The sequence below is a fragment of the Rattus rattus genome, chromosome 16 (genome assembly GCF_011064425.1).
Source record: "Rattus rattus isolate New Zealand chromosome 16, Rrattus_CSIRO_v1, whole genome shotgun sequence".
NCBI lineage: Eukaryota > Metazoa > Chordata > Mammalia > Rodentia > Muridae > Rattus > Rattus rattus.
In genome coordinates, this window is record NC_046169.1 from 24207229 (window position 1) to 24234805 (window position 27577).

A 27577-nucleotide genomic window follows, 5' to 3' on the forward strand; every position below is an offset into this window, starting at 1 on the left:
ATTCCAGGCCAGCCAGAGTAAGAGCCTATATCCTAGAAAAGGAATAAAAAGAAGTGTTACATCTTATTATTAATTAATTTTGGGTTTTGTTTTTTTTTTTTTTTTTTTTTGTTACAGGGTTTCTCTGTGTAGCCCTGGTTGTCCTGGAAGTCGTTTGTAGACTGGGCTGGCTTCGAACTCGCAGAGATCTGCCTGTCTCTGACTCCTGAGTGCTGGGATTAAAGGCATTTGCTGCTCTTAAAAAAGACCTGAATTGGGGTTGGGGATTTGGCTCAGTGGTAGAGCGCTTGCCTAGGAAGCGCAAGGCCCTGGGTTCGGTCCCCAGCTCCGAAAAAAAAAAAAAAAAAAAAAAAAAAAAAAAAAAAAAAAGACCTGAATTGCGGTTGGGGATTTAGCTCAATGGTAGAGCGCTAAGGCCCTGGGTTTGGTCCCCAGCTCTGAAAAAAAAAAAGAAAAAAGACCTGAATTTAGTTCACAGCACCCACAAGTGATGGTTTATAACTGTCTGTAACTCCAGCTCCAGAGGGATCTGATGGCCTCCTCAGGCACCTGGGATCATGTTCCCGGACCCACCTGCGGAAAAACATATACACGTAATTGAAAATAATAACAATTGAAACTTAAATAAAGGTACCAGTCTTTTTTAAAAAAATTGATTTTGGGCCAGAAGTGATAGCTCCTGACTGTAATTTGAGACCAACCTTGTCTATTCTACAGCAGAACCACAAAGCAAGATTGTCTGAAAAAAACAAAACAGGAAGTAAAGGCACGTTATGTTTGAAAGTTACATCCAACATATAAGGTTCAAATCATGAAGAGAGAGGAACGTTTTCCTAATAATGCAGTTCTTGGGCCTAAGAGATGGATGGCTCAGTGGCTAAGAGGTGCTTGCTGCAAACTTCTGACCATTTGAGTTCAATTCTTGGAATTTACAGTAGAGGAGAAAACTCAAAAGTTGTCTTCTAACCTCTATATGTGTGCCGTGGCTTGTGTGCACCTGGCCCCTAAATGACACACACACACACACACACACACACACACACACACACACACACACAGAGGAATATACACTGAGTTCATTTCATTTTCACAGATGAGTTGGGAAGAAAGAAGATGGGAAAGGTTTATGGTTATTTGAATCAATATGAAGAGAGGGAGATAATTGCTTTAAAAAGATGTGATTGCTGAGAGTGTAGGCAGAGGGGAAGGACGTGGTTTAGGAAGACACATGTAGAACCCACTATTGGACGATTAAGTAGGGAAGGCATACAGGTCTTAGGAGTTTTATTGCTTTTTATCCCCCACCCCCACCCCCACTAGTACTAAGAACAGAACCCAGGGCTTTGCATTTTTTTCTTTGTTTCGAGACAGGGTAGCCTTTTGTACTATGTAGCCCTGGCTGTCCTGTAACTCTCTCTGTAGACCAGGCTGGCCTCGAACTTACAAAGATCTGCCTGCCTCTGCACATGCCACCACTGCCCTGAAGGAGCCTCGCATCTGAGGTAAGTACTCTTTCTACCCCAGGGCATTTTATTTTATTTTAAATGATAGGATCGTGTGGATCTCAGCTATCTCAGTACCTGAGGATGACCTTCAATTCCCACTCATGTGGCCTCTACCCACTGAGTGGTGGGGCCACAGGGGTGCATCTTCATGCCCTGGGTTATATAGGCTGAGGACTGAATGCAAAGTTGCAGGCATGCAAGCCGTCTACCAACTGAGCCCTAGCCCCAGCCTACACGGCCTGAAGTTTAACTCGAGTAAATTACTTGAAAAAAATGATACCTTAGCCAAATAGATCAAATGTGTCCAATTACAAAATCGGTTGAAGGTGGCTGGGCATGCCACATGCCTGAAAACGTCACTCAAGAGGCTGAGGCAGGAGGACCAATATGGTGAGCTGGCTCAAACAAACAACAACAAGCCCAAAAAACCAAAACGAAACACCAAAACAACCACCAGAACCCCCCTCAGGTTCCCGTGGAGAGTCATGGAGGAATATCTTTGGCAGCGGTCACACAGGCAGCCAAACAACAAGGCTGTTGTTCCCCGTTGTAAATGCTTCCTGGCAGCTCTCCTAGATGCCGCTTTGTGGGTTTGCACATTCGAGCACAGCAAAATGGGCAGGACCAGCCAGGCATGCCGGGTCTCGCAGAGTGCCGCTACAAAGGGTCTCAGTCTTCTGTCACCGCTCGGAGCACGCAAGCCTGAACAGAGGTGGAGGAGGTGGCCCTGCCCCCGGGTTGGTTACAAGAGCCTGCTCTGCCAGGGCAGTGACCTGCACAGGTGCACACTGAGTTTGCCCCGGAGGAAATCTGACAGAGACGCCGTTGAGATTATGATCTAAGGGAGGACAGTTTACAATCCTATCACTGGTTCTGTGGGCCATAGGCTCTGCGCTCAGCTCCTGCCCCCAGTAGTACAATGTCTTCTTTGTTGTGTCAGGGGTGAACATGAATGAGGCAAGAACCATACTGGTGTCTTTCATGCTTTTCCAAGTGAGGACTGGCTGGAAGCAGCCAACAAGGACTTCTCCCAGAGGTGATAGCCGTGTGGAGGTACAATAGGCTGGGTACCCAGGGTGGCAGCGGCCTTAAACAGCTCCTGGGCGGGGTGCCATTTTTCAATCTATGAAAACGGTTTCTATGCCCAGAGAAAGTCAAGGAATTGCAGTTCGTCTTTGTATTGACTTGAAGCAATACAAACCATCGTAGCTAGGTAGGTATAGTGGGATATATTTGGAATTCTAGCACTCTGGGGCCTGAGGCAGGGGGATCTGGAGCTCCTGGGAAGAATAGGCTCTGAGGCAAGATACTGTATCAAAAAAAAAAAAAAAAAAAAAAAAAAGGGCTGGGGATTTAGCTCAGTGGTAGAGCGCTTACCTAGGAAGCGAAGGCCCTGGGTTCGGGTCCCCAGCTCCAAAAAAAAAAAAGAACCAAAAAAAAAAAAAAGAAAAGAAAAAAGAAAGAAAAGAAGCAGGTGGGCATGGTGGTGTTTGCCTGCTGTGATAGACTGTATGTGCTCAGCCCAGGGAGTGGCACTATTAGGTGGGGCCCTGTTGGAGTGGGTGTGTCACTGTGGGCATGGCTTTAAGACCCTCACCCTAGCTGCCTGGAAGTCAGTCTTCCACTAGCAGCCTCCAGATGAAGATGTAGAACTCTCAGCTCCTTCTGCACCATGCCTGCCTGGATGCTGCCATGCTCCCACTTTGAAGATAATGGACTGAACCTCTGAACCTGTAAGCCAGCCCAATTAAATGGTGTCCTTTATAAGACTTGCCTTGATCATGGTGTCTGTTCACAGCGGTAAACTAAGCCCTAACTAAGGCACCTGTGATCTCAGCAAAGCAGGAGGAAGAGGATTTCAAGGCCTGCCTGTTGAGGCCAGCCTGCATGAGCAGCATGAGACCCTGTCTTAACAAGGCTGGGATGGGTCAGTGGGTAAACGTGTTGGCCATGCAAGCCTGGTTCGATCCCCAGAATCCACAGAGGTGGAGAGTACCCACTCCACAAGATAATCTTCTGACTTCGCCACACAATATACACCCCAAAACAAAAACAAAATAAAAAACCAAACATTTTTCATGGTTTACTTAAGTTTATTTACTGCTCTTAAAGAGGCCCTGGCTCCTAACACCCATATGGGGTTGCTTGGTAATTCCTGTTCCAGGAGATACAATGTTCTTTTTTGGTCTTTGAAGGCACGCACACAGACACCTAAATAAGAAAGGGTGGCAAGGACCAGTGTCATGGCTCAGCATGTAAAGGCTCCTGCTGTCAACCCTGATGAGCTGACAAGTGGAGTTTGATCCCAGAGACCCACATGGTGGAAGGAGAGAACGGACTCTCGCAAGATGTCCTCTGGTCTCCTCATGCACTCCATGACATGTGCACTCATACAGACACACAGATACATTTTATTTATTTGTTTATTTGTTTGAGATGGGGCTTCTCTGTGTTAATAGCCCTGACTGTCCTGGAACTCACTCTGTAGACCAGGCTGGCCTTGAATTTACGGAGATCCACCCTCCTGTGCCTCCAGAGCGCTGTGGGATTAAAGACATGTAGCACCACACCACCTCTGGCCATGTTTTTTAAGGGTGAAGAACTGAGGAAGCACATTCGGTAAGAGTGCTTGTCTAGCATGCACGAGACCCTAGGGTCCGTCCTCAGCACCACAGAACAGCAGATGGGCTTACACAGGCCAGTAATCCTAGCATGGGTTTTCATTAGAACCCTAGGGAGTCAGATTTCCTGAGTTGTATTAATACGTTAATATTGTGGCCAGTGTTAATAAGTATTAAGCTAGGGTGGATAACCCTGGTTTAGGTAAATTGTTAACTCTAGTAATGCATTAGGTAATGAACGAATGCCGTGGAAATCGCTTCAGCTCTGGCATGACCTGTGGTAGAGACTAGTGAGCATCTCTCTCTGTTGAGGACAGCGATTCTTGTGCTGCTGACCTCAGGGCTGTAGGAATCACACAGGGAGAACTCACATGACCGGTGGAGGGGTCACTCTGAATGAATCCAACTATTAAGATTCTGAGGCCTCTACAGGCAAAACCATCTCTGCCATCGCTAAGGTAGCTCCTTGAATCCCTGGAATCTCGCTCACCGCTGTCGCCGCTCTTGTGGAATAGGGGCTCCCTCCTTAACCCCCTATTGTGGAGAAATACTGATGCATGTGGGGGAGGGGTCATGCAGAAGATTCATTAAAGCATCAGGTCATCTGGACAGCGAGTGGGAGTGGAGCATGATGGGAGTGACGTCATGCTTTTTTGTTTGTCTCGCCTCTTTTGGAGACAGGGTTTCATGTAGCCCAGGCTGGCTCCAAACTATTAGGTAGCTGCAGATGAGGCTGAAGCCCCAATACCCCCAGTGTATGTGTGCAGCTGGGACTGACTGACCGAGTGCTTGTGCATGCTCGACCGGCTATCAGGTGAGCTGCGTCCTCAGCCCTGGTCTTTTTTTTTTTCTCTTAAAATCAAAAATCATAGCTAAACCTGTCAGTACATACCTGTAATCCCAGCACTCAAGAGTTTGAGGCAGGAGGATTGCTGTGATTTAGAGTTAACCTGTGTACAGTGAGACACTGTGTCAAAAGAACCAGCCCTGTGAGATGACTCATTGCAAAAAGACAGACTGCCAAGCCTCTAACTGCCACAGACTGTGTACCCATGAAAGCGCGTGCGCGCGCGTACACACACACACACACACACACACACACACACACACACACACACACACACACATCCAATTACAATAACAGTTACAAAAAATTTAAAGACTGTAATTTTCACAAAAACTCAAAGAGGAATATAGCAAATTTTCCTCCTGCTGAAGATGAGAGGGTGGGTCTTGTGGGTCTTGTGGGTCTTAGAGGTTGAAAATTGCTTTAAGCTTATTGGCCAATCAATAGAATCATTGTAAAAATAGGGAGGGGTTAAGGTGTGGTGGCGCATGCACCCGGGGAAGGAAAGGCCAGGGGGTTCTGAATGTTCCGAGCCAGCATGGGTTACAGAGTGAAACTCTCAAGAAACCACACCAAATCAAACCAACGAAACAGATAGCCCCTGTCTCTGTGCCATGCCCTATCTCCCTCCGGTAAAAGTCCTTTGAAGCACAAGTTCATAGCAAAATGGCTTAGTGGGTAAAGCCACCTGCGGACAGTCTGAGTTCGATCCCAGAGGTGCGCATGGTGGAAGGAGGAACCCCAAGTTGTCCTGATTGCCATAGGAAATAAACGACAGAGCGGCCTTGTGAGCGCGAGTGTCTCCTAGCGATGCCTGGGGAGGCAGGATTTAGAGGCTGCCCTCCACTACACACTTAGACCAAAAAAAATCAAATGAGCTAAGTAAGCAAACAAACAAAAAGGTCTCAGTCATGCAAAACGTGAAAATTAAGAGGATTTTATTTAATATGTTCTTGGAGAAAACCATTCGCCTGTAAAAATTAGACATCTGATAGGAGATTTAGTTATATTTTATTTTACACAGATCGATTTGTAGGGCAGACACAATTCTTCGGTTCAGTGGGGCTTTCACATGATTACAGTCACAAAATTGGCACGCTCTATTAAAAAACAAAACCAAACAGAGACGGACAGAATATGAAGCTTTATGCCAACTTAGACCCAGTGTGCACTGCCCTTGGTACGAGATCTTGGAAGTGTCTGCTGGGAGCTTACCAAAATAGAACCAGAGGTCGGAGGTCACAAATGGTGGCTTGGAAAATAAAACCTCTTTTCCAAGAGCTACGTGTTTTATAGAAAAATATTGCAAATAAAATTAGTGCTAGTTGAGGTGTTTATTCAAAATCACATGTGGCGCAGAGCTTCGTGCCAGTGCCTGGCGGAGGGAGGCTGCACGGCTGGCTAGGTGCACGGTGGCCACCCTTCCGGCCTGCTGACCCACTGACCAAAAAAAAAAAAAAAAATCACAAAATCATAGCATTCGCAGCCATTGGGTACACCCAGAATTTGTTCCTCGTTTGAGACTCAAGAAAAACTGCTCAGGAAACATGATTTCATTTGTATTTCTTCCTGAAGGAAGGAAATTTGTAAAAATCTGTAATCGTGAAACAGATTTTTTTTTTTTTAATAGCAAGAGATAATAGCTGATTCCTTTTCATAGCTGGGATTTTACTCTGAGAGAATTCGGACTTTAATTTTGGTTATTCAGACAGGGTCTCACAAGGTCCAAGCTGGTCTGAAACTCTGTAAGTAGGCCAGATTGGCCTAGGACTTACTGTAATTCTCCTGCCTCCACTCCCTGAGTGCTAAACTACCACACCCAGCCTCAAAAGATCCTCAAAAGGGCCGGAGGCTAAGGAGCGTTTGGTGAGCAGAGACGGCGCCGCTTCTGTGAGTCCAGCCCTCCTGAGTTTCCATTGCATGATTATTAAATTTTAAAGAAAAGACATCTTACAAGCTATGTACAGCAGTTTACACCTCGGCTTGCTTTCCACTCGATGACTGGGTGAGATGAAACCATGACACACATTCATCACGGGAATCTGCGTAGGCACACGGGAGCGTCACTGGAGCGGGGAGGTCTTGAGCGGGATCATGATCCTGGACTCCATTTCCTGGATGAGTGGGACTGAAAAGAAGCCGGAGGTTACTGCGCCGCCGGCCTTGCCAAACCCACGGGTAAAGAGGGACACTGCGCCTGCTCAGACCAGAAACGCGCAGGCGGTTAGGAAGCCGGGAGTCTGAGCAAAGAGGCTGATTACCGAGCCAGAAGTCATGGCTCCACCAACTACGATGTTAGAGAGACTGAGAGTTGATGGGAAATTAGGAAAGTCTTGGTTATAGAAAAAAAAAACAAACAAAAAAAACAAAAAACAACACCCTTTCTCAAAGGTTCTTTACACTAAAACAAACAGAAACCCAAATAATACTGGGTCTAAATGTATCCTATAGAAAGTGAGATGGCTCAGTGGATAAAGACACCTCAAGGATTGTCGCCAAGCCTTACGACAATCCCTGGAGGCAACGCTGTAGGAGAGAACGCACTCCCACAAACTGCCCACTGACATCCACATGCGTATCCCTGTCCCCAACCTAACAACAGCACACATGGAAGTAAATGGAAAAGAAAAACTTTTTTTTTCATTTAAAAATTTTGTAAAAATGACTTCTGTGGACCAAAACACACTCTGGAAAGTGACAAGAAGGTTAGGAGGAGACAACCATAAGGAGGCTCGGTGCTCACACCTGTCATGCCAGTGTGTGGGAGGCCAGCCTTAGCTATAGTGAAAGAGACCTTGCAGTAAAATGACACAAGGATAAAATGCAACATTGCATATAATCACAGTCACGGGGTTTTGTTTCTTTTATGACTGGTCCTCACTTTCTTTTGTGACCAAGGAAGGCTCTGATCTGTAACCTCGCACCTGCACTTCCGGAGGGCTGAGCTTGCCGGCCTGCACCAGGCCTGGCTCAATTATGCAATTTTGTTTTTTAAACTAAAAGACAAACTATTTCTACTTCGTAGGCTGCTTGCTCTCTTACTTTCTTAGTAACACCCATCAGAGTTAACTTTATGCCAATCTCTGTGAGTTTGAGGCCAGCCTGGTCTATATAAGTGAGTTCCAGGACAGCCAAGGCTACATAGTGAGACGTTGTCTGGGAAAACCAACCAACCAGAGAGTAACTTTCTGATTACGTTTGGTTTTTGTTGTTGTTGTTGTTGTTTTGTTGTTTTTTTCTTTTTTTCAGAGCTGGGGACCGAACCCAGGGCCTTGCGCTTGCTAGGCAAGTGCTCTACCACTGAGCTAAATCCCCAACCCCCACATTTGGTTTTGAGGGCCAGGGTTGAGCCCTGCCCTAAGCTAATTATCAATGTCATTATTCTTCTTGCTGGCATTTGTCCTCTGAAGCACAGTTTATCTCGGAGCAGTCTTTTAGGCTTAGCCTTCGAAACATGTGTGCCACCAAAGCTATTTACAAAAATATTCTTTTTAATTGTGTGTTAAATTATTTTGGGGAGCTGATGGTTTTAATGAAGAAAATGTTAGAAAAAAATGTAATATTCTTTCAGAGAACAAAAAAAACTAAAAAAAAGTAATATTAAAAAAATTAAGGGGTTGGGGATTTAGCTCACTGGTAGAGCACTTGCCTAGCAAGCGCAAGGCCCTGGGTTCGGTCCCCAGCTCCAAAAAAAAGAAAAAAAAAAATTAAGCTATCCCAGTATGGTGGTACACTCCTTTGATCCCAGACCTTGGAAAGCAGAGGCAGGTGGATCTCTTTGAGTTGGAGGCCAGCCTGGTCTACATAGTTGAGTTCCAGGACAGCCAAGGAATAACATAATTAAATTTAAAAAAGTTAAGGTATCCACATGTCTAAAAAGTCTACTTTGTAAACTAGGCAATATAATAGAATATTATAAAATATATGTAATAGAATCAATTCTCTTAGTTATCTGTCCTCTGCTTTAAAATATAACTTATTAATTATATGCATATGGGTGTTTTGTGTTTGTATGTCTATACATTTTGTGCCCATGGTGGCAAAAAAAAAAAGGAAAGGAAAAAAAAAAGGCACTGGATCCTTGACCTGGAGTTACAGGCCCTTGTGAGCTTCCATGATGGTGCTGGGAACTGGAAGAGCTTTTCCAGGGTCTAACTCTGTAGCCAAGGCTGGCCCTCAGCTTATAGTTTCCCTACCCCAGCTTCCAAACCTGCTGGATCTATAAGCGTGAGCCACCATGCTGGCTTAAAGAATCAAAATTCTTATTTTGAAACAAAGTCAAGTCAGCGTTTAAGAAAAAAATATTAGTCTATCTCACACCTTGCTAGCCTTCTCCTCACACCCTAGACTATCACATTTTCACAAATGCACACTCATAGCAGGACAGCGTGAGGGGTCACTAATGCTTACCCGTATAGTACACGAGTTCCTCCCAGCCATGTTTGTGCCAGGCTGCGTTCCGTATGTCCTCCCTGGTCTGAAGATCTTTATAAGCTTAAACAGAAGCACAGGGAATATGGTGTGAGTCAGCACAACACCCACACTCTAGAAGCACAGTCCTCGCTAGCCAGACGGACAGTCAACAGCCGTAGACTCCCAGTCCCTCCGTCTGCCTCTCAAGGGCTGGGATTCCAGGCATATGCAATGCATCCGGGGAGAACATGTGCTTTTGTTTTGGTTTTTACATTTAAATCCATGTGTAAGGATGGTTTGCCTGCCTCTGTGTGTGTATATCTGTGTGTATGTCTATATGTATGTATGCATGTGCAGTCTGTGCAGGCCATGGAGGCCAGAAGAGAGCCACAGCTGAGTCACCATGTGGGTGCTGGGAACTGTAGCGGGTCCTCCCCGAGAGTGTCAGTGCCCTTAACCAGTGAGTCATCTCACCAGCGCTAGAACACACAGTGATTTTGTTGTCTTTTGACATAGGTTTATAAACTCTGTGCCTTTGAAAACTCTGGTCTTTGTGGGCTAAATTTCTGCTCAGCGGACAATGCCCCATTCAGGACAGGGCTGAGTGGGGGCCGTGAGGACAAAGGGTTACTGGGATAATCTATCATTAGCGCAGGGTTTCCGTTCTTAAATACAGGGCAAGCTCAGTTGAGAAGAGCCCTGGCTGCAGCAGGGGGTTCTGGGAGGCATGAAGAATACTGAACTTAGGCTTTTTGCCTCAATGTATCTGCTGAAGCTCAGGCCCCACCCCCACCCCCACCCCCGCTACTATGTAACCAGTCCACACTGTTTGTGGGTATTTGTTTGTTTGCTTTCCGATGAAGGTTGAACCCAGGGCCTTGCTTGTGCTAGGCACTGTCCTGCCATCGGCCCATATCCTTGCTTCTTTTTCATGTATTTACATGTATGCTTGTATGACTTACATGTGTGACCTATGCCGTGTGAGTGCAGGTACCCGCAGAGGCTGGAAGGGCGTCAGGCCCCTGTGAGTTGAACTTACTACACTCGGTTCTCTGAAAGAATCCTGAGTCCCTAATTGCTGCGCTCTCCCTCCAGACCCTGGGGGTTGTTGTTTTTCCAGGTTTAATTTTTATTTACATACATGCATGCAATGAAATATAATGATATCCACCTTCCCATTTCCCCTCCCAATGCTCCATATCCACCCCAGTGGCCCATTTTTCTGACCCTGTCTTACTTTATAGCTCAAGGCTGGTCTGGAACATGCCATGCAGTCTTTGCTGATGGTGAACTCTCAATCCTCCTGCCTCCGCTTCCTGAGTGCTGGAACTATAGCCATGTGCTACCACATCTGACTTCAGTCCGACCTGGACCTGTTTATAAGCTGTGAATCCACTACTTCTTGCTATCAGCCTTTTTCTCTGGAGAGCCCAGCATTTACCATCCACCTGTGATGTCTGCGTTTCCATGATGTTCAAGGTTGCCAAGGAGTCCAGATTTACCCCACTATTACAACTCAACTAGTAATGAATGCATCAATCCCAGCAAATCACAAAAGAAGGAAAAGTACACGTACCCCAAAGATGATGCACCATATATAGCTGCCCAATTTGAGAGAAGAATCCCCCGACTGCCTCATTACTGTCTTGTCTAAAGCGGATGGCACGGGCCCTGTGAGAGAAGAGCAGCGTTCCCATAGTTAAGGAGAGTCAGGAGGCGCTCGGGGGAGCTCACGCACACCTGGAATCCCAGCACTTGGAGGCAAAGGTGGCAGGATCTGCAGTAAGTTAGAGAGCAGCCTGGGCTACACAGTGAGTCCAGGCTAGCCCTGCTATGTAGTGAGACCCTTTCTAGACACAGACTATATTCTCTACCCAGAACCAGCTGTTAGGAATGAAGACTAGTTTAACACATATCGAATTATTAAGTACAATCAAGTTTTCATTTTATGTAGTTTTGGGGTAAGATAGGACCTTATTCTGTACCCTGGGCTAGCTTAGGACTTGTATACCCAATGACCTCAACTCATGGTGATTTTCTCCCTCAGTACTTAGGAGGCTAATTATTTTTGTGAGAAGTAGATAATATTTAATCTTGATTTTTCAAAAAAGAAAAACAGCAACATACAGACACCTCTGCTTATTATCAGTCTTAATGAAATACACACTTCTAACACTTGATATAAAAGGGAAGGGGAGGAGACCTGTTAAAGGAACTGCTTCATGGCTAACTTTGCAATCTACGCTAACTCTCCTTACAAGCTATGTCCACTGGCCTAATGGAGGCACCAGTGCTATGGGACAATCAGTCACTTCCTGGTTGGATTTGGAACAACCTGCTACTATTGTTCTGTTAAGTGGACACAGCAATAAAATGACTTCTAATGACTTCGGCCACGCCTGCAGATCAGTGCACTGCTCAACCCTCACCAGAGCTTTCCTTGTAGATGGCAGTTGACCCACGACTGGTCACCATGCAGAGAGTAAGAGACTCTGGAGTCTCTGTAAACATAAAAACCCCAAGGATCCATGCAGAAGAGGGGGCAGACAGATTGTGAGAGCCAGAGGCGGTGGACGACTTCAGGGAAACTGTCTCCTTAGATATAAACTGGAAATGCGTGCATGAACTCACAGAGATGGTGACAGCGCGAGACCTGCAAAAGCTCAAGGCAGACAAAACCCGAGCACGGGGTGGGGCGGGGTATACGAGTCCACTCCTAGCTGGGCAGCAGCACTGGTGGCTGCTGAGAGGAATCAGTTTTTAAAATTCGTGACACCCGCTGTTATCAACCACCCTGGGGGGGGGGCGCCTGGGTGTAGTTGGCCAACACAAAGTAGATTCCATGAACCCATTAGGAGAGAGATAAGAGAGACACCCGGAAGATGGGCTAGCAGGGAGGTGGGGGACGACAGGGGAAGCGGGGTGGGGGGGGAGGAGAATGAATATGATCAAAACCCAGGGCATAAAACTCTCAGAGAATAAAAAGGCAGTGCGCACCTCTGAACCCAGGACTCAGGAGGCAGAGGCAGGAGGATCTCTATGAGTGTGAAGCCAGGCTGCTCTACAGAGTTCTAGGACAGCCAGGGCTACACAATGAAAAACTGGCTCTTGCCTCAAAACATCAACGACAAATTGGGGTGGGGAATGATATCCATGGGGGACCCCACTCCTGTACGTTGAAGCAGACATAAAGGGATACTAGCTCACAGCAGGCCTTCTGGAGAGCACAGGAGGTCCTGTGAGGAGGTCCCTGCTGGGCCTCATGCTCTGTGCTGTAGTCAGGGCTCTCACTAATACAAGTGAAGCTGCCTGCAGCTTTCGTCTCTTCAGAGAGAACCGTGGACTGTGGTTTCACCATCTCGCCTCAGCCTGCTAACGGCAGGACCACAGGGGCATCGCCATGCCCAGGAAGGAAGCAGGTTCTCCCGGGGTCTGACGAGTGCCTTCTCTAATGGTGGGAAACCTTACATACTGATTCAAACACCTTCGAGGGGCTCAGAACCAGAGGAGGGCCTTATGCTGTAGGTGACAAAGCCAGACACCTATGGTTGGTGCTGAAGGCCACTTTGTACACCCGACTCTCGTTCATGTGGACAGAGCATCCCCTGAGTGACCCCACCAAGGCTTCTGGTTTCCTCTGCTGGGAAGGACCCATGGATCATCCATAAATTATACAGATATCGCCACAAAAATTACAAATGTGATCAATTATCTCGAATTACAGAAATCAGTTGAACTGTGCACTGTGACTGCTCAGGAGGAAGAAAGGAGTTTTTCATTGATTGTGATAAGATATTCTGGGTGATTCATTTCATTCTGAAGTTTTGCAATTCAGTTACTGGAGGCAAAGGAAATATACTTGCCGTAGCCTGGTAATAAAGACAAGCGTGTGCTGCGGAGAACACCACCATCTTAATAGTTACCCTACATGCAAAATATAAATCAAATGCTCAACTCGCTATCCAGGAAGTTTAAAATAATCAAGTCACCTCAACATGTCCTGTGAAGTCTGTGAAAAAAATTAATTAGTACCATCCTAGTTCTAGGACTGTCTAAAGTTGTTGATTAAAACAGGGGTTCTCAGCCTGCAGGTGGCAACCCCTTTGGTGGTACTGGTGGGTCAAATGACATAGGGGTCACCTCAGAGCACCAGAAAACACGAATATTTACATTACAATTCATAACAGTAACAAAATGAGTTATGAAGTAGGAATGAAAATAATTGTATGGTTGGGGGGGTCACCACAGCATGAGGAACTGTATTAAAGGGTCACAGCATTAGGAAGGTTGACAGCCACTGGCATAAAACGAACAGCTCAAAACATGAACAAAAGCCCTTGATAAAATGGTGCCTTTCATAGTGTATAACCAAATTATGTACTCGCTTTTGCTTGTTTGAGGCAAGGTCTCAGTAGCCCGGGCTAGACTCAGACTTGCTATGTAGCTAAGGATAGCCTCGATCTCCTGATCCTCCGCCTCTACCACCCGAATGGACTACAGTGTGCGCTGGCACACCTAGCTTGGTTGAGCTTTTGCGCAGAGCCTAAGGACTTGTGCTTAGTCCAGACTCATGCAGCCTCTCCCTAAGCTTTATCTAAAGGCCTCGTGCTTCAGTTCTTTCATTTAGAGCAGTTTTTTTTTTTTTTTTTTGGTTTTTTTTTTTGGGGCTGGGGACCGAACCCAGGGCCTTGCGCTTTTTAGGCAAGCGCTCTACCGCCGAGCTAAATCCCCAACCCCCAGTTTTTATTTTACATGGATGAGCATTCACCCGCATGGATGTGTGTGCACTGTGTGTGTGCAGTGCCCTCAGAGGCTGAGTAGAGGGCATCAGATCCCCTGTGAGCTGCCATGGGTGCTAAGAGCCCAAGCTAGGTCCCTTACAAGAACAGCAAATGCTCTTCTCCTCTGAGCCATCTCTCCAGCCTTTTGAGCTAGTTAGTACTTTTTTCCCCATAATGTGAGGTAGGAGTGTAAACTCATCTTTTTCTGTAGACTGAGTTTTCCCACCATCTTTTGATGAAATGATTCTCTTCCCTCATACTTGCCTACAGATGAATTGAGTGTTGATTTCTAGCCCTTTAGTTCTGTAGCACTGATCTATATGCTTGTCCGGGTGCCAAGCCTATACTTTCCTTTCCTTTTAAAAACGCCTTCCACCATATCCCAGGCTGGCACCTAACTTGTAGAAACCTTCCTGCTTCAGCCTCCCATGTGCTAGCCTTACAGGCACAAGGCACAGCACAAGGCTTGCGATACCAGCTTTCAGGAAGAATGGTCAGTTTTCCTGCGCTGTCCATCTAGGCTTGTGCTTGTGCTTTGATACTTAAACGACTAAAAGAAAGACAACTGTTCTATCAGTGCCAACTGCTCTGTTAGTGTAAAACCCAGGTTCGTGAGGAGACAGCCCCCCTAAGAAGGATATAGGATAGTTTCAGAGTCCTGGGACTTTGCCTGCAAGCCCTTCTGTTGAAGAGCTATATGCTGAAGTGTTATGGATCGAACAGTATGTGGTCCTGGTAATTCCCAAAAGTCTGGGTTGGAGGAGTCGGAGGTAAGCAAGACTCCCCATGTGCTAGTGTGTGGTGGTTTTGTTTTTCATGAGACAGGAAGTGTCTTACTATGTCTTGTCATTGTCCTACATTAGCCCCCTAAATGCTGGGATTGTGTGTGGTGTGTGGTGTGTGGCTTGTGTTAATAATTATGGGAGCTTAGGCCTAAGAATAGAGTGGGGATCCGTTATATTGTTCTCTCTAGTCTGAGCATCTAAACCAGGGGCCAGCAAGGCAACTCAGGGGTTAAAGGCATTGTTGCCAAAACCTGATGAACTGAGTTTCATCCTTGGGATCCTGACGGCAGAAGGAGAGAGGCAACTCCTAGAAGCGGTCCTGACCCACATTCACCATATGCCTTACCAATAAACAAGCAAAAATGTACTAAAAAGAAAACTAAAGAAAACAAATCAGGCAGAGGCTGGAGAGATGGCTCTGTAGCTAAGACGACTTGCTGCTCTTCTAGAGAACACAGGCCATCGTAACTCCAGTTCCAGAGGATCCAACATTCTCTCTCAGACTCTGTGGGCACTACATGCATGTAGTGCAAATACATACATGCAGACGAAAGACTCAGGCACACAAAACAAAAAGGAAGGTGGTGTGTACCTCAGTCCTGGTTACGTCAGAGGTAGATCTGACACCCTCATAACCAGGAAAAACACCAACGTGCATAAAGATAACTAAGTTATGAAAAAAGTGCAGCATCAAGACAAGGCATTTATGCTTTTTCGTTTTGTTTTGTTTTGTTTTTTAACCTAAGGATTTACCTCATGAAGCAGAAGCAGATACCTGTAAATCCAGGAACCTGGGAGGTAGAAGCATCCAGATCAGGAGTTCAAGGCCTGTCTTGGTTACATAGTGAGTTTGATAGGCTGGGACATGAGATTGTCTCAAAAAAGCAACACAAACAAAAATAATTCACGATATGGCTTGAATAATCTATTAACAAGACCAAGAGACTCCACATGGTAACATACTTACCAGTAATTGCCCCATTCAATCATCGTTCCTGGCTGAAAGGGAAGTGAGATTTTGGTTAGTTGTATGAAAGAATCACGGGACAGGAATAAGGCTGTGACTATGTGCTGGGGTCCTCTGCCATGACTTAATATTTCATGGTGTCACGTGAACAGACAACCGATGTACAGTGTGAACGTAAGTCATCCACACTGGTGATTAAACCACTGTTAGTCCATCTGTGATGCTCTGAGAGACCTCTCCATCTCCCTAGTAGAAAGGCCATCGTTAGACTATTCTTTAATGCTGCTGCCGCTGGAGGCTGGGAAGGCTGAACTGTGTACAAGGGAGAAGGTGGTCAATGGATACCATTAACCATGCTTTCTTTTTTTTTTTTTCTTTTTTTCGGAGCTGGGGACCGAACCCAGGGCCTTGTGCTCGCTAGGCAAGCGCTCTACCGCTGAGCTAAATCCCCAACCTCGGCTCTGCACGTTCTTAAAAACAAAATGTTACCTGGTGCTGGGGATGTAATGTCGCTCTGTTAATAGTATTTGCCCATGTATACTTGGCGTGGTGGGGCACACCAGTGATCCCAGTGTTCAGGAGGTACAAGTAGGAGGATCAAGAGTTCAGGGCTATTTCAGAGACCTAAAGTGCCAGGGTGGAGAGTCACCTAGGGGCCCAACTGCTCAGAGGAGAAAGGGAGGGGGCATGGAGGAAGGATTGTAGGAGGGGGTGACTGGAGAGGGGCAATGAGTGGGATGTAAAAGAGAAAAATTAAATTAAAAAAATTCAGGCTATCCCTGGCTATATACAATTTGAGGCCTGCCTCAAAAAAAGTTATTTTGAAAACTATCAAGTAATAAACATTATACATAATGACTTAAATACAAAAGAATTTAGCAGAAGGGATGGGAAAGAGAGAAAAAAGTAAAACAAAAAAGACTAGACGGGGTGGGGATGGAGGGCTGTGGGGGGCGTGGGGATGTGGGTATAGGGTGTCAGGGTGTAGGTGTGTGGGGGTACAGGGGTATTGGGGTGTGGGGAGCCGGAAACAAATCGAATCAAAACATAAGGTGGTTGTGTGGTAGATGTCTGTCACCCCAGCACTCAGAAGACGGCATCAGAAGAAGCTCAAGTTTGAGGACAGCCTGGGCTACCAGAGACCCTGTTTCCCATCACTGCCACCGCTCCTCAGAAGCAAATGTAAGATGCTAAACACACAGCGAAATGCTCGCTTCTGTTTTCCGGCCTGCATCAGGACGCAGCCCGCTTGCGTCTGCTACTTACTCGGAGTTGGTAGGACCTGAGTTCGTATATATTGGGGCCTGATCTTGGCACCGGCTCATTCCAGAAACTGAACTCCAACAGCAGCTGATTCTTCCTGGAGAGAAGCATGTCGCTTCTGGCCTTACGGAAACTTACAAATTCCTTTGGGTGAAAAAGAAATATGCTCATGAAATCTTCAGATACTTACTTAAAGAGATACTTTAATAACACCTGCATCCCACATGATAGAGTTGTAAACAAGACCATTTTAGTTCTTTGTTTGGTTCCAGAGACAGGGTTTCTCTGGGTAGCCCTGGCTGTTCTGGAGCTCTCTGTAGACCCGGCTGGTCTCCAAGGTGTGTGTCACCATGTCCAGCTTCCATCGTGGTTTTTAATCTATCACACTGAAATAATGAACTGCTAACTAATGCATTCGCTTTCATTCATTTATTTTAGCCTGTAACTAGCGGTTAAAAGGGCCACCCGCGATGGGCAGACTGCTCGTTATGTGCCAGCTCCCCAGCCTGACCCCCAGCACCAGGGGAAGGTGCACCGGGGCTCACAGGCAGCGCCTGCACTCTATCTCTAACGTCTCCCAGGTCTGTTGTTTGTTTTCAAAGATTCATTTACTTTACTCCCTGTGTATGTGTATGCCCCATGCATATGCCCGGCACCCATGAGGTCAGAAGAGGGCATCAGACACCCTGGAAATAGAGTTACAGATGGTAGTAAGCTGGAATGTTAGTGTGGGAACCAAACTTTGGTCTTCAATAAGAACGAGTCCTTTAAGCCACGAGCCAGGGTCCGATTCCCAGTGCCACATAAGCCAGGTGTGGAGGTGCACACTTACGGTGCCAGCATTTGGGAGGCAGGAGAATCAGGAGCTCAAGGCCATCCCTGGTATATAAGGAATTTAAGGCTAGCCTGAGCTGTATGAGACTGTCTACCATGCACCTTAGCCGGCGTTTAAAGCACTGTCCCGTCAGTTGCAATGTGGTACCATGGAGGAAGTGTGATTTTGACGGTATTAAAACTGTCAATTTCATGCTTATACACAATGAAAGTTCTACTATGAAGACGGAATAGTTTAATAACAAAAGCTGGTAACAGTGTTGCCATGAAATTCTGTATGAATACAGCCCATACACTAGACTGCACAAGCACACATGCATACACACATACACACACACACACACACACACACACACACACACACACGTATTTTTCAAAACTGTTACCTGGTTTTCTCTGAGTTTATTCATGACCTCCGTGAGGGCTGGATAGCCTCCCTCATACCTCCAGAGGTGGACTGAAATGAATTTTAAAGGACAGTAGACGTTTAGTGTCAATGTACTTATACCTTGACAATATAGGTGCATGCCATGTGAACACAGCACAGCACTGTAGTCTAACACATATACACCACACGGACATGGTACAGTCTTGTACTGAGCCGTGTATCCACCATGTGAACACAGTACAACGTTGTAGTGTGCCCCGTATCCACCCTTGAGTTATATTACAACGCTTTCATAACAGACTCGAACATTTCTTAAGAAGTCATTTTACAGTTAGTGACTGAAGAAAGCAGCCATTCGATCCATGAAAGCAGAATGACACTTGAGAAGGATGGCAAGAACGAGCATCTAGTGACAAGCGGACAGTGACAAGCGGACAGTGTAAATGATGCAAAGCTGCAGGAGGAAAGGTATCTACCCCAAACACTGCTTCCTACCGGCTTGATCCTGCTCGCCGTACCACGTGTTCCACGTCCCCACCAAGGTGCAAGGGTACTGCTTGTCTTCATGGATCTTTGGTAACACTTCCTGACTTAAAGAGAAGAGGCAGTGACACCAATTAAACAGGGGAGATTTCCCCCGAAGGCAGCACAGAAGCATCATCCGCAATGCACACCACTGACCGTGCTCCACCTGCCTCCACAGCACATGCCTCTTGTGTCTTAGATCCCAGTGTTTTATCTGCCTGCACGTCCGTGTGCCATGTGTGTGCCTGGTGCCCACAGAGGCCAGAAGAGAGCATCGGGTCTCGTGGAACTAGAGTTAGAAATGGCTGTAAACCATTGTGTGGGCTCTGGGACTCGAACCCAAGTCTTCTGGAAGAGCACTGGATACTCTTAAGCCACTGAGCCATCTCTCCAGCCCTCTCCAGCAGATTTGTAAGAGGACGTCTGGAGCTGAAGTGTCAGCCACATTCTGTGTATAACAGCACCCAACTTATCAGCAGCTCCGGTTTTAACCCCAGGTTATCTGCAAGATACAAGCAACTCCTGCACACTGATAGAGGTATTTACAAAAGACCAAAGTCCCGGGGTCCAGGAGCTACGGCTCCAGTTTGCTATTTTAGGAGAAAGAAAAGGGCTATTTAGGAATGGAATGTTTACAAAAGTCAAGTTCTGCTGCTGTCCATAAAGAATCAAAGTCAGGAATTACACACAAGACCATGGAAGAGATCAGAGCGTGGGGAGAAGCCGTCAAGAGAGAGGGGAGCAATGGGCAGCTCAGCAGAGCGAGGTTTGGGAGCGGGCCGTAGGGCAAACCTCCCCACACAGTGGTGTGGAGCAGCTGGGGTCGCAGTTCTCAAGGTCCCCAGTATGACCTAGCAGTGGGAGACCCAAAATGAAACATACGTGTGAAGCCATAACTCCACTCGGCCAGCTCAGGTGTCTCAGAGTCTCACAGTGAACACAGCAGCCAATTCAGGGCCACCAGGAACAGGACTGGTTAGTACCTGAGCCTTCACAAGACATGGCCATGTGGGACTTAACAGACACAATATCTGTCTTTGGTGCAGACAAGGTCTCATGGAGCCAATAATAACCTTAAACTGGAGACAGATTCTTCCTAGGGACTGGCATTCTAGGCGTGGGCCACTATATCTGGCTATACAGAACGTTAACACTAGATCCTATCTCAAAAAGAAAAGAAACGCTACCTGATCAGTGTATCTGCTGACAGCACGCTGTGTCACCAGTGAATCTGGTGACAAGTGCTACATGCTGCTGTTTAGTGTTTTGTTTTTGCTTTTCTGTTTGTTTTGTTTTAGATACAGGATTTTCTGTGTAACCTTGGCCAGCCTGGAACTTGCTATGTAAACCACATAGGCTTCTAACTTGCAATGGTCCTCCTGCCTCTGCCCCTACCTGCCTTGGTGCCAATGTCTGGATTATAGTCATGTGCTACCACATCCACTTAACTTCGTTGTTGCTTTTGAGACAAGATCTTCCTACTCACACTCCTGGTTGGCCTTGAACTTATGACTTGTCTCAGACCCTGGAATTCTGGACTCAAAGGCATGCACCAGGGTGAGTACATTTTTTTTAAAGATTTATTTATTTTATTTATATAAACTTCCAGGACCTCTGGAAGATCAGTCAGTGTTCTTAACCACTGAGCCATGTCTCCAGCCCCGAGTACATTGATTTTTAACTGAATATCTGCTATTAAATGTGCCCAGTATATAACCCAGGACTGCTTAGCAACAATGCAGATCTGGGGTAGGAGAGGACGAATTGAGGATGGTGTGTGTGTGTGTGTGTGTGTGTGTGTGTGTGTGTGTGTGTGTGTGTGTGTTCCTACTGGGGAGGAGTGACATCAGTATGGATGATCAAGGTGGAGACCAGAGAGGTAGGGGATGGGGTGGGGGTGAAGGTGGAGCTGACAGCAGGCCCTAGGCTTCTTAGCTACACAGACTCACATATGGAGTCAGCCCATTCTTTTGCAGGGCCCCACACTTGCTCTGACAAGCCCTGGTCTTATCTAGGCAGGGGCTGTGAGGCAGGCAGCACTTGTACTGAGAACTGGATGGGTGGGCAGGCAGAGCCTCCTAACAGGGGCCTCTAAAGGTGGCAGTTACCTTACGGGGACAGGCGCTGCTCAAAGTTTTATAGGAAAGGAAAACAAACATAAAAGTAAACCACAGTGTGGGAAGAAAACAACTCAAGCAGAGCGAGGAAGTGAGAATGCTGGATTCTTTGAAAGAACAGAAGTATTATGGGATGTTCTATTTCAGTCCCGGGGGGAGATAACATAACAGGCTGCTGTGCACTGCCCACAGCAGGTGACTATGATTCGCCTCGTGCTCTAGCAGGGTGTGATTTTATAGCTAGTTTTTATAACTGTGTGATGCTTGGAATTCTGGGGACTTTTCAGAGGGTGTATGAATGGTAGGACCCCCAAGAGGTGGATGGGTTCTTGGTTGTTTGCTGTTGCTGTTGGTTCCTGTTTGTTAAGTAGCTGTGCTCAAAGAAGAAATGAGAAGAAGAAAAATTTAGATTTTCAAACAGCAAAGATCAAACTTGCCTCAAGGAACTGGGCGCCCCTAATCAGCAGGAAGCAGCCTAACGATAACGTTGACCCTCTCTCCTCTTTCCTCCCTTCTCTCCTATCTAGAGTTAGGGGGTGAAAGGGTGGAAGAGGTGGAGAAAGGTGGAAGAAAAAAACCTACAAAGTAGCCAAAGTCTGGCTACAGATCAGTCTGACAAACTTTGGGGTGTCATTAGGGCAACAGGGACATGTTCTTCCAGCCCAGGAGTGCAGGCGGAAATGAAGTTAACCTGTGAGTGGCTTGGGCAGACTCAGAGAGAGGAGGAGGAGGAGGAAGGCAAGAAGGAGGAGGAGCAGGAGCAGGAGAGGAGGAGGAGCTTACAGGGTACCCTGACATAAGGCACATGAAGAATGGCTGTTCTCAGTGACTCGTCTCCAAGAACCCAGGAAAGGGTTAAATATAACATGGCAGGGACAGGAGAGATGGTCATTTGGGGTGTGGAGTCTGAAGTGAGAGTAAACACATTAAAGACATGGGAGACACACAGCCAGGAATCTAAGACAGGACACAAACAGGACAAGAAGAAGCCAGGGAGCAGGGCACAAGGAATATGTCATTTTGTGAGGGAAAACTAAGAGATAAATATCTTTGTTTTGGTCACATTTATTACTTTAAAAGTTCACTAGTGGGCTGGAGAGATGGCTCTCCCAGAGGTCCTGAGTTCAAATCCCAGCAACCACAAGGTGGCTCACAACCATCTGTAATGAGATCCGATGCCCTCTTCTGGTGTGTCTGAAGACAGCTGCAGTGAATTTGTGGATAATAAATAAACAAATCTTTAAAAAATGTTCACTATCATTTCACTGTTGTTTTGAAACAGAGTTTCTCTGTATATCCCTGGCTGTCCTAGTACTTTGTCTGTAGATCAGGCTGGCCTTGAACTTAAGAGATTTATGTGCCTCTGTCTCCCAAGTACTGGGATGAAAGCCATGGCCACCACATGTGGTCAAGATTTATTTTTATTTTGCCTGTGTGGGCAGTTTGGCCTGCATGTATGTCTGTGCACCATGTGCATACAGTGTCTGTGAAAGCCAGAAGAGGGCGCTGGATCTCTTGGAACTGTTGGAGATTTAACTGAGAATGGACCCCATAGGCTCATATATTTGAATGCTGGTGAAACTGTTAGGGAAGGATTAGAAGGTGGGGCTTTGTTGGAGGACGTGTGTCATAGGGTTGGGGGTTGAGCTTCGAGGCTTCAAAAGCCCAAGTCATTTCCAGTTAGTTCTCATGCTTGTGAATCAGGATGTAAGCTATGGGCTACTGCTCTACCAGCTACCTACCTGCCCATCTGCTTACCATGTTCCCATCCATGATGGCCACAGACCCACCCTCTGAAACAGTAAGCCCCCATAAGATGTTTCTTCTGTAAGCTACCATGGTCATGATAGCATAGCACAGCAACAGAAAAGTAGCTAAGACAGTTATTGTCTACCATGTGAGTACTGGGAACCGAACCCAGGTCCTCTGCAACAGCAACAAGCGCTCCTAATCCCTGAGCCATCCCTTTAGCTCCTTCATGTTTAATTTATTGGAAAAAACTTAGCCAGACAGGGTGTCACTGTGTAGCCCTGGTTGGCCTGCAATGCACAGAGTTCTGCCTACCTCTGTCTCCGAGGGCTGGCATTAAAGGCTTTTCTTTTTTTTAAGTTTTAGAAAGAATTTCATACCACAGCCTGAGCTGCCCTCCAGCCGGGAACTCACTGTGAGGTCAAGAATGACTTTCGACTCCTATCCTTTCTGTCTTTACCTTTGTGGGCTGGCATTCCAGGCCTTGTTAGCAAGCCCACCCCAGGTCCTCACACTGACCTTTGGGGTGGCAGGTTTACTTAGGGAAAAACAGGGGATGCCTTACTTGTAATACTTCTAATTGCTAACACTCCGAGTTGGCCAGTGAGGGAAGTTCTTTCTGCACCCAGGAAGGTCAGAACAGATACAGGTCACAGATGGTCCTGATGGGTGAGCTGTGAGTGCTTAAAACCGAAGTGCCACTGGCAGTGTGTCCCTCCCCCTCCCTCCCAAGTGCCACTGGCAGTGTGTCCCTCCCCCTCCCTCCCAAGTGCCACTGGCAGTGTATCCCTCCCCCTCCCTCCCAAGTGCCACTGGCAGTGTGTCCCTCCCCTTCCCTCCCAAGTGCCACTGGCAGTGTCCCCTCCCCCCATTCCTCCCATCTGCCACTAGCAATCCTCGCTGCCCCTCAGGCTAACCTTTGAGCACTCAGCTTTAGGGGGGTCAAAGATTTCTCCTGTGCTATAGAGTGTCAATGGAGCCAACCCATATGAACATCATTACACTCATCCCTCCCTCCCAGGATGATAGTCTGAGATACTCACCAAATTTTGTTGTAAGCGTCTAGGCATTCCGGCTTAACGTTGTGAACTGAAATGAGAGAAAATGCAATGGTAGACTTAATGGACAGACGGATGGATGGACAGATGGACAGAGCCGACCACCAGGACAGCTACTCACACTGTAACTTGTACAGACTGCTTGTCTCCTTTTTGGCTAGGAGGTTGGAGTGGGCGTCTTTTCTCGGATCGACCTTTCTGACAAATAAGGACTTTAGCCAGCTGTCTTCCCGAGCTCGGTGACTCGAGGACGTCACTCTCCTACAGAAGAATAAAAACAGCGTACTGAATCTCTTCATGAGTGTGGAGGCTTTCAGGTTCTCAAGCACTGTCACACTCCCAGAAGCCTAAGTCCCTACCCCTGGGGATGGGGTGGGGGAGGCAAGCTGGGGAGAAGCAAGATGGGCAAGACACAAGGATAAATACAGGAAACCCATCATTAGAACAAAAGAAATGAAAAATGAAACTCGATTTGTACACAACTAAAAAAAAAAAAAAAAACTGATAAGAAAATAGTTCTGGGGCCTTTGGCTCAGCAGACAGAGGTGCCAGCCACAGGCCTGGTGACCTGAGGTCAATTCACAGGTCCTAACCATGTAGCAGCAGAGAACTGACCCCAAGGGTTGACCCCTGACCTCCACTCACATTCACAAAAGAACGAAGGTACTGCTGAAGCTGGGTATAGTGGAGCACACGTGTAACTACAGCACATGGGAGGTAGAGGCAGGGACAGCAGGGGTGTAAGGGTAGCCCTGGGGTCTATCAAGTTCAAAGACAACCTGGGCTACACGAGACTGTGATGTCAGAAACCCAAAGGAAAAAGAGACGACTCTACACGTACCAATGATGTCCTTGATAGGAATTCTGAGATAAATTCAGTGAGAATTAACATCCTTCCCATTCCTCTTACAATCTTGACTTTGTGATAAATGTGAATATGTATTTTATGTGTATGAATATGTGTCTGTATGTTTACATGTCTATATTTACATGTAGAAGTCAGAAGACAACCTTGGATACCCTCAGGTCCTCCCCCTCACCCCCTTTTCAGTACTAGAGACTGAATTTAGGGCCTCACAAATATTAGGCAAGTGGTCTGACCCACAGCCCCAGATTGCTTTAAAAAAATCTTTTTTTTTTTTAGGGTGGGGGGCAGGGTCCCATTGTGTACCCCTGGCTGGCCTGGAACTCTATATAAACCAGACTGGCCTTGAACTCACAGAGATCCTCCTCCCTCTGCTTCCCAAGTGATGGGATTAAAAGCGTGCATCACCTGGCCCAGTCTAGTTAGCTTTGTTTGTTTGTTTGAGACAGGGTCTTTTGCTGGCTTGGAATGCAGCAAACAGGCCAGTGGGACTGACCAACAAGACTCAGAACAGCTTGTCTCTGCTTCCCTAGTGCTGGAGTATAGGACCTGCCCCACCTGACTGTTAAAAAGAGAACGTGGGGAATGCTGGGTGTGATGGCCCAGGCCTTTATCCCAGCACTCAGAGGCAGTGGCAGGCAGATCTCTAGTTCGAGGCCAGCCTGGTCTACAGAGTAAGTTCCGGGATAGCCAGGGCTACAGAGAAAACGTCTTGAGAACCCAAACAAGAAGAGTGGGCTACTCTTCCATTTGCTTTATTATGTGTCAAAGCTGTTACGGGCTAATGCCACTGTGACAAGGACAGAAGGTGTCTGTCCCACATAGTTCTGCACTGACTTCCTCACTTTTATGCTTTCTTTTATTATCCTATTTGTTTGTTTGCGTGGATGCATCTAAGAGGTCAGTTCTCTCATTCCGCATGGAAGATGGAAACTCAGGGCATCAGGCATGGTAGTGGGGACTTTACCTTCTGGGCTGTCTCGTCAGCCTGCTTCCTACTTCAAAGTTTGTTATGGCTTATTCTGTGTTGGTGTCTGTGAGTGTAGGGGTGTGTGTGTGTGTGTGTGTGTGTGTGTGTGTGTGTGTGTGTGTGTGTGTGTGTGGTGTGTGTGTGTGCCTGTGTGTGTGTGGGGTGTGTGTGTGTGTGTGTGTGGTGTGTGTGTGTGCCTGTGTGTGTGTGGGGTGTGTGTGTGTGTGTGGTGTGTGTGTGTGTGTGTGGTGTGTGTGTGTGTGTGTGTGTGTGTGTTTGCGTGTGTGCACGCTGGCCTCATTCTTGTACAGTTTTGAGTGCAAACATGTGCGTTCTTCCAGATAACACACCTTAGACCTTAGAATAGCATCTCATTTATGGAAAAGGCTTAAAAAGTTGTTTCTGAGGTCTGCAAACACAACTCCATGGTTAAGAGAACCTGAGTTCAACCCCAGCGTCCACATTAGGCAGCTCCAGGGGAGGTAACAACCTTGGCCTCTGTGGGCACTGCGCTCACTTGTACACGCTCGCACACAGCTACATGGATAAAAATGGTAAACATCAAATATTAGTTTTTTAAAAAAAATCCTCATTTTTATTTTGTTTATTTTTTTATTAATTTCTATTTACATAAGTACACTGTAGCTGTCTTCAGACACAGCAGAAGAGGGCATCAGATCCCATTACAGATGGTTGTGAGCCACCATGTGGTTGCTGGGATTTGAACTCAGGACCTCTGGAAGAGCAGTCAGTGCTCTTAACCACTGAGACATCTCTCCAGCCCCCAACATCAAATATTAATTTTCTCAATCCTCCAGAGGCTAAGGCTGGCAAATGGAAAGCTTGAGGCTAGCCTGGGCTACATAGAGCTTTTTTTGTTTTCCTTCAAAGTCATACAATGTTTGTTTCTATCATCAATCCATTCTTTTTCTTTTTCTCTTTTTTCTTTTTTTCAGAGCTGGGGACCAAACCCAGGGCCTTGTGCTTGCTAGGCAAGCGCTCTACCACTGAGCTAAATCCCCAACCCCCAATCCATTCTTTGAATAAAAAAAAAAAACCAAACTTATTTTGAAGAATCTCTAAGTGAATGATAGCACATTTTATTTCAACAAAAAATTAAAAATGTAATTTGTATACTTTTTTTTTTAAAGACAGTCTTTGGCTAGCCTGGACTTCCTTATATAGACCAGGCTGGCTTCAAATTTGTGGCAATCCACAACAGGTGTTTATCCTCCAGTACAAGCGTGTGTATCACAGCACCCAACTTGGTTCCGTTATATGAGACATGGTCTCACTATGTGGTCCTGGTGGGGCCTGGAAGGTGCTGTGTAGACCAGGCTGCCTTTGAACTCAGAGACCCACCAGCCTCTGCCTCTTGAATGCTAGGATTAAAGGTGTGTAGCACCATGTCTGTTTTTAAGTGTTTCAAACACAGAATCCTTTTTTTTTTTTAAGTTTGAGAAGAGATGGCTCAGCAGTTAAGAGCACTGGATGCCAGCACCCATATGACAGCTTATACCCTTCATAGAGCTAGAACTCTGGCTTCAGGGACCCTGAACCCCTTTTGGCCTTCCTCCATGGGCACAGGCATGCAAGTGGTACACAGGCACACATGGAATGCATATATATATATGTGTATATGTATATATAAATTTTTTAAAATCATTTTTCTAAAGTTTTGTTTGTTTGGTTATATCGAGACTCATAAATGTGTCTGAGGTAATCTGAATACTTGTTTCCCCTATTCTTCAGAGTACAATAGATTATTCAGACCCAAAGGAGGCCATGATTGGGAAGACAGATGGTTGGCAGGGGTCTTGTAGCCGCTCAGAGGAAGCGCCTGTTCCAATGGCTGTCTCCTCACTGAAAGCAGGACAGAGACAGCCACA

The 27577-nt window shown here is 46.4% G+C and overlaps 1 protein-coding gene and 1 non-coding gene across 2 annotated transcripts in view; both read right to left on the reverse strand.

Moving 5' to 3' along the window:
- Positions 1-5889: 5889 nt before the first annotated feature.
- The window catches only part of Nipsnap2 (nipsnap homolog 2), a 31626-nt gene continuing 9938 nt past the window's right edge, over positions 5890-27577 (reverse strand). The window contains exons 2-10 of the mRNA XM_032886745.1: positions 23975-24114; positions 23839-23884; positions 18900-18994; positions 18403-18473; positions 17186-17326; positions 15920-15951; positions 10963-11057; positions 9384-9467; positions 5890-7101 (exon numbers count right to left, since the gene is read on the reverse strand). Of these exons, the coding sequence (XP_032742636.1) occupies positions 7037-7101; positions 9384-9467; positions 10963-11057; positions 15920-15951; positions 17186-17326; positions 18403-18473; positions 18900-18994; positions 23839-23884; positions 23975-24114 (769 nt within the window). The 3' untranslated portion in view covers positions 5890-7036. The remainder of the gene's footprint in view (positions 7102-9383; positions 9468-10962; positions 11058-15919; positions 15952-17185; positions 17327-18402; positions 18474-18899; positions 18995-23838; positions 23885-23974; positions 24115-27577) is intronic.
- On the reverse strand, positions 17620-17736 carry LOC116886012. Its single transcript, XR_004386081.1, has one exon. It is a non-coding gene; the product is annotated as a small nucleolar RNA SNORA76 (small nucleolar RNA).